Genomic DNA, 13285 nt, shown 5'->3' with positions numbered 1-13285 from the left:
TTATGAAATATTTTATTTTTATCATGGGTCTGATTTGATTGACTCTAACTACATTAATTAGTTCTGTTTTACAAAAAATATATCTTAGCAAATGTTGTGCTTTGTTGGCGAACAGTTTTCATAATAATTGTGACTCACAATGTTCGCATCTCATGCCGAATATTAGGTCGCCGAATATTCGGTATTCGGCCGAGAGAGTGATCGAATATTTGGTATTCGGCCAAAACCACTATTCGGGGCATCTCTACACTAGTAGAGAGTATTTACTAAAATCCTTAATTATTAATAATAAAAAAGTTTCGCTTACGTTGTACATTAAGATACCTTCATATGTATAGTTTAACCTCTAGTGGCCCACCATACACGAAAAATTGTCAGTCATGTTAATTAATGGTACCTATTATAAAACATAATTGAATTTGTTACGTTTAAAAATCGGATGAAACAAAAAAGGAACTCTGTTCCATTTAATAATTACCTATCTACATAAATTTCATTGGAGGTAATTTGTACGATAAGGGACGCGGTCGGTACCTATCTCAATTTGACAGAAATGGAAAAAAATATACCTAACCTAAAAAACCGGCCAAGTGCGAGTCGGACTCGCGCACGGAGGGTTCCGCACCATCAACAAAAAATAGAGCAAAACAAGCAAAAAAACGGTCACCCATCCAAGTACTGACCCCGCCCGACGTTGCTTAACTTCGGTCAAAAATCACGTTTGTTGTATGGGAGCCCCACTTAATTTTATCTTTATTTTATTCTGTTTTTAGTATTTGTTGTTATAGCGGCAACAGAAATACATCATCTGTGAAAATTTCAACTGTCTAGCTATCACGGTTCGTGAGATACAGCCTGGTGACAGACGGACGGACGGACGGACGGACGGACGGACAGCGGAGTCTTAGTAATAGGGTCCCGTTTTTACCCCTTTGGGTACGGAACCCTAAAAAGCATTTCTAATAAATAATATTTGTAATTTTGTAGGTACTTTGTAAGACTAAAGATTTCTAAGACAACAAAAAGAAACGAATTAAAAACACATGAAAAATCCTTCACCTTTCCATCTGGTATCCAGTTACCTACTTGTTCCAAACACGGCTCACAGTGTCCTTTAACCATTGACGTATAATATCTAAGGACGTGCTAATGGGGCACTAAAAATGGTACTAGTTCAGCGGTGTTACTAACGAATTCCAGCCAATCGTACAGTCTAACGCAACTAGTTGCGACCAATAGCGCGCGTAATGCGAACTCGTCAACCAATCGCGCGCGTGATGCGAACTCATCAACCAATCGCGTTGTAGCGATTTCACACCGCTGTACTGGCCCCTGTCATGCCTCATTATTATTGCCCGTAAAGCCAGTCCCTTAGATATCTATGTCAATGCCTTTAACAAAATGTGCTGGCATTGAACTTCCCAAGGCCGTTGCTAATCAGGCGAACAACCAGGCTCATTCATTTACCTCAGTATCGGCTTTGATTACCATTTCCCACTCCAATTTCAACTAATCACCCCTTTAACCGTATCTCACTTCACTTAAAAATTTAAAATAAATCTTGAACTGTTCACACAGAGTTCAAAATTCCTAATGATGGAAAAGAGTTATAAGACTAAATGAAAGTAAGCAGTTGATTTATACTCTTTTCTAAATACGGAATTCTTTTGTTTATCTTTTAGTACGAACCCTCTTTATGGCTTTTCTTTTCGAAACGTAATATTGAAAAGCCTGAATCAACAATAAGTTTTTAATGGACGCTTTTATATGACATTAAAGGGATTTAGTAATTATTTGCAGTTATTGAACCCGTATCATGAGTCACTGTCAGTGTCAAAACTGTCATATACGCTATCGAGAACGTAATTTATTTTCTATACATCTCGTTCGCACTAATATGCGAGTACGAGCGAGATGTATAGAAAGTAAATTATGTTCTCGATAGCGTTTATATCAGTGCCAAACTGATGGTAGCCGTACTGGTGTCCAGGGATCGGATACCGGTATTTTTTGTATGGGAACGGAAACGGTATTTTTTCGTTCTTTGCTAATTACTTCATTTCTAATTGGGCAATCTAATAATATGAAGTCGTAACCTAAAAACACAACTGAGTCCTACATTTAGAGTATAAAATAATTCGAAAAATATGGTTATTTCTAAGTTTTTGCAAAAAACCGGTTCCGATCCCTGCTGGTGTCCATTAGTTACATATGAAATTGTCATTAAACTGAAAAATGAAAGTAAAATTACTTATTCAGTTTCGTCCGTAAAATATAGTAGAAAAACGTAGCAAATTTTCTGAAGATTTAATGATTGGTATAGGAGTTTTTTCTGCTACAATGGATGTGAAAAAAGCCCAGTAAAATACATAATCATCGAATTGAATCAGCTCATGGAATGCCTCAATCTGTCGCACTTACGTACGAATTCACGAGTGCGTCAGAGAGGTAAAACTTCGTTAGTGGTTCGCGGTAGGCCCTCTAACAACGTTTTGAATGTCTACGCCACGTCGTAGCCTGTAGATGTAGAGGCTCTACGTCGTAGCAATATAAATACAGCCAGCCTATTATGGATAGCTTTATCCATCTTTATCCACGTGATAAAATAACTGTCACTGTTTAACACCGTGGGAAAGAAAGTGACGGACACCGTTTTATCACGCTGTCACGTAGACAAGAACGACCATCATATCCGTACAGGTGATGCTACGTACCGTCAGCCGATACATTATTGCTACTTGTATGTAAATTATTTTTCATTTCTCATGCTTTGAAAGAGGGTCATTGTTGTTCTAAAAGGTGTGCAGAAAATGATACGTTTCTGCACTAGAGAATTTTACGTTCAAAGTGCCATTTTATGTTTTTTTTTTACGATAAGCAACTGAAATTTAGGTTTAAATGGATTTGTTAAACAATTTCCATTCTGATATTTAACTCCGCATTCCATAAATAACGATATTTTTGCCTAAATCGTTAATTGAAAGTACCCTCAAGATTTACTATAAAATTTTATACTTAGTCATGTTTAAAAAAGAACACATGCATTTTCTTTCCTCGTATTCGAAATGAAAAGTAGAGTGTTTAACTCGGCTGAAAGGCATAATTTCAGCCTCGTACTATTGGCGCTCTCACTGCGTTCGAGCACCAAACTACCCCGGCAGAAATGAGTGCCTTTCATCCCTTGGTTAACAATCTACTATTCAGATTTATTTTTAAACGTGTTTAGTAGTTCCTGTTCTTTTTTTTATTTATTAATCTTAACATTTCTGTCTGATAATACAAGCTAAAATAATAGTTGGTATGTATTTTTAAATATGAATTCCTCAATTTAATATTTTTAGACTAACAATATAAATACAAACGTACAATAAACTAATCTGGTTTTTGTCTGAATTTATGTCTCGCAGCAATAAATCTTGCGCCAGACGTTAGGTCTTAGGTGGTCTGAAAATAGATCTAGATCTAGACGTGAAAGGATACCGCGACCGACGAAGCTGTGGCATACTGGATAAAATAATTTTCCAGGTACAGTCGGCATTAATAAAAGCGAGCTGAGTCGATGATTAATATAATGACGCATGGTTTAATTACAAGATCAGTGGCTTATTAACTCACATTTATATATAGACGGGTCTAACGCGAAATTTATTCACATACCTTTATTTACCGACGTTTCGACACAGGTTTCACTGGTCATGGTCGCGGCTAACTGATGTCCCAGCAAAATGTCAAAACAGAGATTTGTGTAACTACCCGACGAAAAGTGTATGAAAAGTGTGTCGGACTATTGACAATAATTAACAATATGTGTAGTGGGCGGTTTGAAAATGTGATGTCTACCCCAAACTTTTTCATACACTTTTCGTCGGGTAGTTGCACAAATCTTTTGACATTGCATGTTTTGACATTTTGCTGGGACATCAGTTAGCCGCGACCATGACCAGTGAAACCTGTGTCGAAACGTCGGTAAATAAAGGTAATTGAATAAATTTCGCGTTAGACCCGTCTATAAATGTGAGTTAATATACTTATTAATAAAACTGAGTTGAGTTGATGATTAATTTAATGACGCATGGTTTAATTACAAGATCAGTGACCTATTTCCTTAAACTTATCTTTCTGTACACTGGGCAGGTTGTAACGTAAAACACTTACTTACTACTTATACATTTGTACTGTCGGTTCTCTAACATAAGTATAGCTGATCAAACCAAAATAAGAACACAAAAAAACTATACTTATTTTTTTCTTTTGGGTGCTAGTACTAGTGAAAGAAAAAGCTAGTATGATTATTTCTGTCTATTTTTGAAATGGGACAGTCCTTTGACAAACTATATCCACTAGGTGGGTACAAGTGAGTACTTAAGTTGGGGCACCGACCGTAAGACCCCGAAAGTTAAAATAGTCCAGGCTAAAAGTAGCCGTAGGTAACAAAAAAGTATATTTTTGTCACAAAACTTTACGTGAAAAGTGGACGTATTATAGAAAAGTCGAACAAAAAACTAGAAAGATGCAAAAAGTTCGGACGGACGCGGACGATAGTTTATGTCCATGAATGGAATTCTCAAAAACAATTTAGGTACCTACTGCTTTGGCTTTGTGCACGACTTTAGCGCCCACTTAACTACTATAGAACCTTTTAGCGCCAGTTTCACCATCCCACTAACCCGGGGTTAACCGGTTAAACTGAAAAACCAGTGTCAAATTGTACTGGTAACCATGGTAACTCCGGTTTAAAGTTAACCCCGGGTTAGTGAATGGTGCAAGTGGCCCTTAGAAACAGACCAAGCTAACTATGCATGGCATTGGCACTTACAAAGTATGGCGATCTCTTCATTAATGACATAAAATTCGCTCAATTTGTGCTGTTCAAGTCGGGGCAAAGTTAGCTCAGACGGACTCTATTTATTTGTCGAGCTGACGGATGAAAGTTAATACATTAAGTACTAATAAATATTTTTTTCTTCCACAATTTTAAAATACCCGTCCCTTTTTTTAGGGTTCCGTACCCAAAGGGTAAAAAACGGGGCCCTATTACTAAGACTTTGCTGTCCGTCCGTCTGTCTGTCACCAGGCTGTATCTCATGAACCGCGATAGCTAGACAGTTGAAATTTTCACAAATGATGTATCTCTGTTGCCGCTATAACAACAAATACTAAAAATAAAATAAAATAAATATTTAAGGGGGCTCCCATACAACAAACACGATATTTTGCTCTATTTTTTGTTGATGGTGCGGAACCCTCCGTGCGCGAGTCCGACTCGCACTTGGCCGGTTTTTCTTACTTTACCTACAGACGGAGACGGTTGATTTATGTTCAGTTCGAAATAAAACTTATGTACTAAAACGACTGCACAGTACGGAGGAAGCACTTTCCGTCGGATATGGGAGATGCCGCGCCGCCTAAGCTATTATGGGCCCGATTCGGATTTTGAAATAGACATCTATTCGATATCTTTTAGACATCACCAAATACGATAACGATATGTTTAAGATCTAACCTGTCAAATTTGACATTTCCGCGATTCTGGAGATACTCTTGAACGATTTCCACAAGATATGACTTAGAGATCCAATTGACATCCAATAGATATCTAACGTAAAAGTGACATTGGTTGCCCGAATTGCGCTGCAAAAGAGAACTAGTTGAAATCTAAACTATAACGTATCCAGAATGGATCTAATACAGTGGTTCCTAACCTTTTTAGTTCGGTCACCCCTATGACTAACTAGGGAACCTGATTTTACCCCTCTTCCTAATGGTAATAAAAAATAAAACGTGTACGTTTGTTGTATTGTTATATTAGGTCAGCTTATTACCCCCGTAAAATACCAGTTTTACCCCCACGGGGGTAATTACCCCCAGGTTAGGAGCCACTGATCTAATACGTGTCGTCTCTTGTGAATATCTTGAAGTTCGAATACGGCAGTATATCGCCGGTTTTAGAACAGCCTGTAGGTATCATGGACGTGTGATTTACGAACAACTTACCGCCCAGGGCTTATTTTTCACCACACTACCTTCGTTTTCGAGTCTAAATAAATATGTTTGATATATCTTGATATCAAGGTGTTTTCGTATTACTCACAGTTAGTAAATAACGAAAATAACCCATGTGTTTGGTCACACAATACCGTGCAATCTCGAGGTCACACAAGAGATCTTCAACAATACGAATATTTTAAAAAGACTTTTCGCAAATACCTATTGAAGACGAGACGAGTTCTTATCCCAATTATTTTCACTCGCCCTTACAATCCAAAGATGCCGAAAGGCAACGGTTCTTCATATAAAATGAAGATACTGGGCATTCCATTGACAAAAGGTCGAAGCTATGAGTGTAGGCTCGATAGAATCAAGCAGATGTCGATATAATAAAAATGTTCAGACATTTTTTACGTCGAATATCAGTAGGTAAAATGCAATAGGCGTGACAGTGTGAATGGGATTGAAATGTACATATATAAATGGCATTGTTAGCATATCGATGTTTTATATATGTAGACGGGTACAAATCTGAAACATAAAAATTATGAGAGGGATTCTCAATTTATAACTATGCTTTTATTACTGTGCCCTGTAAATATCCATAGTTTTTTTTTTGTTTAGGATTTAATAAATAAGTCGTCCACACGGTTGTGTATATTTATGCTATTTGACGAACTACAAATATCTAAGTAACAGATCGGAGAAAAAGTAATACATTATGGAAATATGTAAATTATTTTACTTTCATTATGGTCAATTCTGGCAGTGACCTTGACCGTCAGCAGAAGACCAAAAAGGCTTTGCTGATTAAGATAAGCAAACAACCACTGTCCTGTCCAGCTTTAAGGTTTACTACACTCAAGACCAATAAATTAGAGTCACATTATAGAGAAATTTACTTAATTAGATACCTTCTTAACCAGTGTATAATCACATACCTAGCTTAAAGTGAATGGACTTAAACGCATCAGAGTGTAAAAAATAAGTTTATGGCAAAAATTTCATTTTTGGTACAAGCTTTTATCGCTGACTGTACTTTTCTTACGACAGACAACTAATACTCATCGAGACAATTCTAAAAACTCCTAACACAATTAGGTTGCGTTGTTTCATCACAGAGTTCCTATGACCACCTCCTGTCTCCATCATCAGATCAGCTCGATGGTACCATAATATTGCATTGTCACCCGACTTACATGTGTATGCAAAATTTCTGCTCAATCGGAAACCGGGAAGTGGATCAAATTTAACTTGCAAGATTCCATTACATAGTTACATACAGGTCGACCTAATAAAAGCTTGTTAAAAAATTTAACTTGCAAGATTCCATTACATAGTTAGTTACATACAGGTCGACCTAATAAAAGCTTGTTAAAAAAGGGTTTCATATATGTGATCGACTTATTAATTTGTAGTTTTATTTGTATTATAGCTTAAATTGTTCTTATTGGACTTTTCAGGGCACAGTAGTTCAAAATGTATGCCTATAACAATAAAAAAAAAGCGAAGTGATACGTACTTGGTTTCATCTATGTACACTGCTTCGAGCACTCTGGCCGCATACTGTAGGTTTTTTTGTAGTGTTTCAGCTGATATTTCGCCTCTATTTAATTGTCTAAGGAGATAGCGTAATCTGTGGACAAAGAAAATACAAAAAGTTAGTAACATTCAGCTCATTATGCGGTAGGTAAATACTACGTTTAATGGCTCCTCTACACGATGGGCCACTCCAAGGGACGCAGCCATGCGGTAGAATGAGATAGCAATATCACTTGCTCCCTCTAACGCATAAATGCGTCCCTTGGAGTGGCGGGCGTTGGCCCATCGTGTAGAGGAGCCATAATACTTTAAACGCCACGCCTGTCATAATATAATAAGAAAATAGGTAAATTTAATAAGAAAGTAAATCTTTTCCCGCCAATCATTGTATTTTTAAATATAGTTTTAAAAAGTATATGTGATAGGCCACCTCTTTGTTTCATATATGTCTATTGAAAAACTTATCTAGTGACCTATGTATAGTGACTTCTAGTAAGTTTCTAGCCATTTACAGCTTCTTTTCCCTACTTCACAATGAATATCATTATGAATTAAAAAGCAATACAACACCAGACAATACCGAAACATAGTAAACGCCAGCATATTCTATCGAGCCAAGCCCCTTTTTAAAAAGAACCGGTAATAAACTTGAATTGTCTAATAAAAGCAGGCCAGCAATAAAACTGAGAAAAAAAACAATCCGTACTATTCGTTTTCATTTGCGGGACTCAATCGATCTGGAGGATTTAGTGATGTACGAGTAGGTACAGCTGTTCTCGGAAAGGTTCTCTAAGGGAGGCGTGGAATTATTAATTTAGGTACGTATAAAATTAGGTTAAATTTATAGGGTTTGCGATTGTCACGAATAAATGTATCATATTAACTCAACTCAATCGACTCGACTCAACTCAACTTATATTAACTAAACTCAACTCATATCATTTCATCTTGCTCGGCTCGGCTTATTTAGCTTTGTATGGGAAAATGTTTTTTCATATTTTTTTTTCGTCATAAGTTGTTTTATGTATTAAGAAGATAGAAAATTTATAGTGCCTGTAAATACCTTATAAATTCTCAAAATTCCCTTTATCCAGGAACATACCCGATAGCTCATCACCAGACATAGGAATCCGTAGGGCAAATTTTCTTGACAGGTAGGGACTTCCTATATCGATAAACTCAATTATCGATGCTCGTTCTATATACTACTGATCACTCAATGGTTTGCTTGTAAAAATATGTTTTTATTAAAAGTGTAAAAATCAAATAAAATAATAATTCAATTCGCTTTGATTGATAATCATTCAATAAAGAGGTTGAGATAATATTGACTATTTCATAGTGCAATAAGTATTACGCCCTACCTATATATAACCTAGCGATTATTTAAAATATGCTACGTGTGAATTTCATATTTGTCTTCAAAACAATAGTTACAAAAAACACACAATGTTGGGGGCGATCACTAGTATATAGAACGAGCATCGATAATTGAGTTTATCGATATAGGAAGTCCCTACCTGTCAAGAAAATTTGCCCCACGAATTCCTATGTCTGCTCATCACTAGTTGGAATGCACGGAGGGCCGCTTTGCGGGCCCTATTGTTTTCTGGACAGCGGTTAATTTGGATCCACGCCGGCCTTGGCGGTGAGCAAATGTTCTGGCATATGAGACGCCTACAATAAAAGGAAACCCCTCTTTTTGTTAAATTACTATTAATGAGTTGTACATAGACTTTCACGTATATTTGGACACGCTCACATGGAAATAATGTTCCGAGAAATAGCTTTTACTTAAGTACTTACCTACCTGATTCCTAAATTACTGTTTTGCCACTTCTGCTAGTGTTGTTTGCACTGTATCACATATGGATAATTTTACAAATTAATTTTGATTCTGAACAGTTAAGATCAAACTTAATTTACGTTACCCTAAATTCGCCATTAGTACATTAAGTACTTCGCGTTAACTCATAATTTACTACAAATTGTATTATGGGATTTTTTATAATTTTCAAAAAACGTATTACACAATTTTTGGCGAAGTTGGGGACGGTAGGTTGGTGGAAGATAACGTACTTTAGAATTTGTATTTTTTTTACTTTTAAATTATTTCGCAATCTCGTTTTAATATCCATCCTCTCATCATCATTGTTGAGAGATCTCATGACCATCAATTATCGTTTTAATTAACTCTATCTTTCGGGTTTGATAATCATTAAGGTATACAAGAGACGACATCTCGAACAAAATGTTTCCGCACCTCAGAGAAGTGCATGCACTTCTTTGCTTTTAGTACGTCACCGACCATTGACGAGATGCCACACATGTACAGAAAAAAAAATGCCTTCGTGCGTGTTAAAAAGCTGCAACAATAGTACAAGAAAATATAATAAAAGGGATGGAATAACATTTCACCGGTTAGATTTTAACTGTTGATTTACTATTATTTAGTTTTCAAAGTAAATGTTTGGTCGTAGAAAAAGTATTGTATGCAACGTTGTTTAACTGAGTCAAAAATACTCGTGGTGTCTTTATTAACAATTTTCGGCTTCGCATGCATGCATGCACTTCTCTGAGGTGCGGAAACATTTTGTTCGAGATGTCGTCTCTTGTTATATACCTCAATGTTGATAATCATCCGGATCATTAGGTTTGAAGCGAGCCGATTGATAACATAATCAACATAATGACTTCAATATATCCTGGATAGAACGATGCAGGTAATTTTATTGTTTTAAACAATATATGATATACTTCTAAACGAGTTTAGTAGGTACAACATGATAATTAATATAGTAGAGATGAGAGTGGAAGGTTTTCGTTCTAGCCTAGGTGGGGTTTGGTTCATGCAACTTTTTGAAGCTTTAAGAGTTAGATCAGTTTTCATTACTGTAATGCAGTCGGCCGCAATATTGTAGCACGGCACGTCATTACAGCCGACAAAATCGATGTTGCTGCCAGGATTTTGACACGGCACGACATTACAGCCGACAAAATCGATTTTGCTGCCAGGATTTTGACATTTGCGGCAACAATGTCGCGCCGCATTACGGTACTCTGAATTCGAATGGTACCTACCTTAAGCTGATTGACTACGACGAAACAAAACGAGCCTTTATACGACTGCTCAACGAAGAAATTTTAATCAAAAGTATTCCCAGTGAATTTATTACGGAGCTAATTTTCGTGGAAATGTCCTATTATGTTTTATTGAAGGGACTAACTAGGAGCAGTTAATTTGTCAGAGGAATCGTCGGGAAATTACAGCGTAATTGTGATAAAGGGAATTACAGTACTTATAATAATTGGAAACCGGTCCGTAGGCAATATACTAGAGTGTCTAGATACAACTAGTCCAATTTGAGTACTAAATGATTATAATTTATCTGGGTGAGCGGAAAGATAATCGTTTTTGTGTGATATAGTTAGTGTGGTATGTTACATAGATAATAAAATAATATACAAGGTTTATTTGAATAAATAAATCGGTCTTTGACGCAATTCGGTATTTTTTTTGTTGTAATATCAATTGAACTTCAGATAAATATAGGATTTATGAGAAAAAGGGACAGGTTTTTGCACAGGTAGTCTGCCAATCGATCCTATTTTTCATGAACACAAAAGAAAACTTCCAAAACAAACAGGATTTGGGTACTTAATAGCCAAATAACCAAAAAATAGTGTAAATCATGTAATACGAAAGAAACATAGCACTGAACGAAAGGATCAACGTTTGAGGACTCTCAATGTAGATAGATGCTTTAGATACGGGGAAATATTTTTTTATTTATTTCTTTAACCTAATCCTCTTATCAAAAATTGTTTTTTACCCTTTGACCACCAAAGTCGTCAACTAGCGCGCGGCTACAGACCAAAATCAACATGGCCGAGGCGTTCAAAGGATATTTTAATTTAATAGAACCTCAACATGAAAGTTTTACCGTCCAATAAGTTACCACCTTAGCCGGAATCCTCTCGCCTTCCTATTAAATCAATCGGAATAATTGACTCGGAAGCAATTGGATTGAATGAAAATATCCGGCACCCTTCAGCCTGAACAAATGTACACTGATATCCGTGGAATTTTTCATCACCCCAATATCCTGACGTATGATTTGGGACATTTACGGCTTGCTGGATTTTTCCTGTAATATTATGTAGGAGTGTAAACGGGGCTTTTATTGAATTCATATAATATACCTAAAGGATTATGATGAGTACCCATCAGGTAAGATATCAACGTTTTAATATCAATGTGAGAGTGCGAAGTGTTTCATTTTAAGTATTTATTTATTTCAGTACTTACTCATTGTCCAAACTCAGTTGGTCTAACTGTCGCATGCGTCAGGCGTGTCGACGGCGGGCAAGGGCTCAGTGTCGAGACTCAGTTGTAGTGATGGGTAGGACATCAATTTAAAATGAGTTTGTATGAGTATCTCATTTTCTAAAATGAGGTGTTACAATGTTTTACTTCAAATGAGGTGAGGTACTAGCATATTTTCAGCGTCAACTATTCCATTAATTCCAACAGCGACAATTTTTTTAAGATGTATGAAAGCTTGCAGCGCTTACGCTTGTTGTCTTTCGTGTTTAATAAAATTGTTAACGTATTTTCGGTGGTGACGCGAAGCGATATTGAAGTACGTCGCGTGTCGGTTTCACTCCCTCTTTGGGTATTTCTAATTCATTGTTTCATTTTGAAAGGATTTTTGAGGGGTTCATGTCACAGAGAGGCGGTGAGTGGTACAAACTCAACGCATTTCTCGGTGGACCTTTTGTCGTTGCAATAAGGTTTGTAGTTCGGCAGTTGACAGTGTGGATCATTACTCGTTTCTTCATTTGAGACATTTTGAGTGTCGGCGAGCAGGCGAGCACCTAGCGCCTCGCGCGATCCAGGGACTCTGTTGCGAGTTGTGAGGAGTGTATGAGTTTTGAGGGTCGCGAGACTCGCGAGTGAATTTGAACGGATAAGAGTTTTTTTGAAATTTGAAGTGAGTGAATGATTTGTGTGGCAAAAGGTGTTTGTGATGCGCCCGAGTATTTACTCATTTGAGTAAAACGAATAGAGGAGTGAAGTAAGACATTTTTGCGGTACGAAGTACTGCGACAAATTAACAAAATGAGTGGTACAAATGAGGTGCCTCACGAGTGAGCGATTCAACACTACTCAGTTTGTCTAAGTGTCCGTCAGTGGGAGTGAGACAGGTCAGTTAGTAGATACAAAAGTCCAATAGTAAGAAAGAGAACGACTGGCTTACCTAAGTGCGGCCTTGTCGCATGCGTCAGGCGTGTCGACGGCGGGCAAGTGCTCAGTGTCGAGACTCAGTTGGTATAACTGTCCGTCAGTGGGATTGAGACAGGTTAGTTCGTTGATACAAAAGTACATTAGTAAGAAAGATAATGACTGGCTTACCTAAGTGCGGCCTTGTCGCATGCGTCAGGCGTGTCGACGGCGGGCAAGTGGTCAGTGTCGACACTCAGTTGGTCTGTTCGTCAGTGAGCGTAAGACAGGTCAGTTAGTAGATACAAAAGTCCAATAGTAAGAAAGAGAACGACTGGCTTACCTAAGTGCGACCTTGTCGCATGCGTCAGGCGTGTAGACGGCGGGCAAGTGCTCAGTGTCGAGACTCAGTTGGTATAACTGTCCGTCAGTGGGATTGAGACAGGTTAGTTCGTTGATACAAAAGTCCATTAGTAAGAAAGATAATGACTGGCTTACCTAAGTGCGGCCTTGTCGCATGCGTCAGGCGTG

The 13285-nt window shown here is 37.3% G+C and overlaps 1 protein-coding gene across 1 annotated transcript in view; it reads right to left on the bottom strand.

Moving 5' to 3' along the window:
* The window catches only part of LOC134647819 (dual specificity calcium/calmodulin-dependent 3',5'-cyclic nucleotide phosphodiesterase 1), a 253094-nt gene that overhangs the window by 53146 nt on the left and 186663 nt on the right, over window positions 1–13285 (bottom strand). Inside the window, exon 5 of the mRNA XM_063502145.1 lies at window positions 7511–7624. Within this exon, the coding sequence (XP_063358215.1) occupies window positions 7511–7624 (114 nt within the window). The remainder of the gene's footprint in view (window positions 1–7510; window positions 7625–13285) is intronic.

This window comes from Cydia amplana, chromosome 5 (assembly GCF_948474715.1).
Source record: "Cydia amplana chromosome 5, ilCydAmpl1.1, whole genome shotgun sequence".
Taxonomy (NCBI): Eukaryota; Metazoa; Arthropoda; class Insecta; order Lepidoptera; family Tortricidae; genus Cydia; species Cydia amplana.
The sequence above is the reverse complement of the archived record's forward strand: the minus strand, read 5'-3'. Positions and strand labels throughout refer to the sequence as shown.